Below are 2,379 nucleotides of genomic sequence, written 5' to 3' on the forward strand. Positions count from 1 at the left end.
CCTCCGTCCTGACCCGCAGATCCCCAGTTACACCCGTCCTGGGCTCCTCCCCCAGCTGTCAGTGCCCCTCAGTCCCCACCCGCAGATCCCCAGTGACACCCATCCTGGGCTCCGCCCCCAGCTGTCAGTGCCCCTCCGTCCCCACCCGCGGATCCCCAGTGACCCTCATCCTGGGCTCCCCCCCAGCTCTGCTGATGCTGTTCAGTTTTCACCCACGGCATCTCCCACTCTGCCACTTTTGTAGTGTTGACTCCTCCCTGCTGACCTATGGCATCTCTTGCTATCTCAGACCTACCCGCTGCCTCCCCAGCACTGCCCATGTCCCTCTGTCCTGCCCTGCAGCCCCCAGAGCTAATGCAGCTGCTCTTTGGTGCTGACCAACAATCCCTGGCCCAGACTGACCCTCACGCTCGGTTCACTGGTGAACTTCAGTCAAGGTGGAGCTGTGCTCCCCAGAGCTGCTGGCCTTCAGCGCTCCCTCCAACTGCCCCCAGAGCTCCCTGGGGTCCAGCCCTCACCTGCCGTCCTGCTCCCGTGCCATTTGCTTCAGGCGGTAAGCTCTCCTCCTAGCCCCAATGCAACGCACCCCTGGCCAGGGACATGCACTGGCACTCCGCAAACATTCCACCATCAGCACCACAAGGAGGAGAACATGCATGATGGGGACTGCGCTCTGGGCCAGACTCCGGCATGGCCAGTGGCTAGGCGGCAGGGACCTGGGGCCAGCTAATGCTGGGCTGAGCAGGCACAGAGAGGGAAGGAAGCCAGCAAAGCCCACTCCCCTGCTGAACCTCTCCATGGTCCCTGGGCAGGGCCTGGATTTCCCTCTGTGCCAGATGTCAGGATCCCTCCCTCTGGCTGGCTCAAAGGAGCAGGACAGGTGAAAGCAGGGGTGAATGCACAAGGCATGCAACATGACTGGACCCCCGCAGTCCCCAGGCAGGGCGTGTGCAGGGCGAGCAGCCTGGGGGCAGGGGAGGCCCTGGCACCCGCATGGACGACACAGAGCAGGCAATGGCAGTCACACTTATCTGAGCACCTCAATTTTCCGTCCCTCTACGATTGTGCCATTCAGCTTCTCTCGTGCCCGGTCGGCATCTGTGCTAGTTTCAAAAGTTACAAACCCAAAACCCTGTGAGCAGAGGAGAAAGGGGGGAGGGAGAGAGCGAGAGCGAGAGAGAAGGGGAATGGGGACAGAGAGAGCAGGTGAATCAGGAGAGCTGGCACAGGAGGCTCAGGCAGTGTGCTTCAGGGCCAGGTCCTGCATGGAGAGAGCGCCCCCAAGTCACCCCAATACATGGGGAGAGGGGAACAGAGAGGCAGGGAAGATCCAACAGAAACACCCACACACACAGGGACATGGGCTGCCCTGTACTAGTGTGGGACGGAGGGACGGAGCCAACCCCCTCGGCGTGGGACGGAGGGACCGAACCAACCCCCTCGGTGTGGGATGGAGGGACTGAACTGCCCACCCCATGCTATCCACTCTCCATCATGGGACAGAAGGACCAAGCCGTGGTTCCCCCCCCCTGCCCATTTCCCCCATCACAGGATAGAGGGACCGAGCCATCGTGTCCCCCCGGCATGGGACAGAGGAACCGAGCCACCCCCCAGTGAAATCCCTTCTGCTCAGATGAGGGTGAACAGTGGCTGCTCCCCTCTGGTAAGGGGCTGGCATTAGACTAGTGCCCTTTGTCCCCATCGCTGTGTCTGAGCCGCTGCCAGCGGGGAGGCACCTGAGTGCAGGCAAGAGGCAGGGGGATTGAGTGTGGGTCAGGGCCCCTGGCCGCAGAGGGGGAGGGAGCAAGAGAAAGAAGCAGCAGCACACAGACAGCTGGGGCAGGACAGGAGCGAGTCAGGAAGAGCAGGGAAGACGAGCCCCTGAGTCCCTCCCTGAGTGGAGCCTTTGCCAGGAGAAACGCACATGTCACAGGTCAGCCTGGCCTGCTCCCGGGGCTGCTGTAATGACGCCGGCCTCGGGCAGCACCCACCTTGGAGCCCCGCTCATTGAAAATAATCTCCACGTCGAGGATCTTCCCGAATTGCTGCAATCAGAGAGAGCAGAGGGGTGAGAACAGCGCCCGGGCTCCGCAGAGGGGCCTGCCTCATCCCCCAGGCATGCAGGGAGCAGGCCTGCTGCAAAGCTCCCACCAGCAGAGCAGGCAAGGGTCCCAGCCTGCACAGCGCTGGCCATGTTCACACAGGCTGAGTGAAGCCCCAAGCAATGGGACTGCCAACTTAATTCTCTGCTGGCAACCCTTCGAGGAGAGCCCTGGGGGCCCAGCTAACCTGCCGGGCTGGAGCTCCAGAGCCCTGGGGGCCCAGCTAACCTGCCGGGCCAGAGCTCCAGAGCCCTGGGGCCCCAGCTAACCTGCCGGG

At 62.8% G+C, this 2,379-nt stretch overlaps 1 protein-coding gene across 8 annotated transcripts in view; it reads right to left on the bottom strand.

The window, feature by feature from the left end:
- Positions 1 to 2,379, bottom strand: part of RBFOX3 (RNA binding fox-1 homolog 3) — a 90,609-nt gene that overhangs the window by 11,263 nt on the left and 76,967 nt on the right. For 6 of the 8 annotated variants that reach the window (XM_024205952.3, XM_024205955.3, XM_024205954.3 and 3 more), the window contains exons 4-5: positions 1,992 to 2,045; positions 1,040 to 1,132 (exon numbers count right to left, since the gene is read on the bottom strand). In XM_024205952.3, coding sequence (XP_024061720.1) covers positions 1,040 to 1,132; positions 1,992 to 2,045 — 147 coding nt within the window. The remainder of the gene's footprint in view (positions 1 to 1,039; positions 1,133 to 1,991; positions 2,046 to 2,379) is intronic. The other 2 variants (XM_024205958.3, XM_024205956.3) reach the window with 1 other exon arrangement.

Source organism: Terrapene carolina, unplaced genomic scaffold, assembly GCF_002925995.2.
Source record: "Terrapene carolina triunguis isolate 2854851 unplaced genomic scaffold, T_m_triunguis-2.0 Scaffold192, whole genome shotgun sequence".
Classification (NCBI taxonomy): Eukaryota; Metazoa; Chordata; order Testudines; family Emydidae; genus Terrapene; species Terrapene triunguis.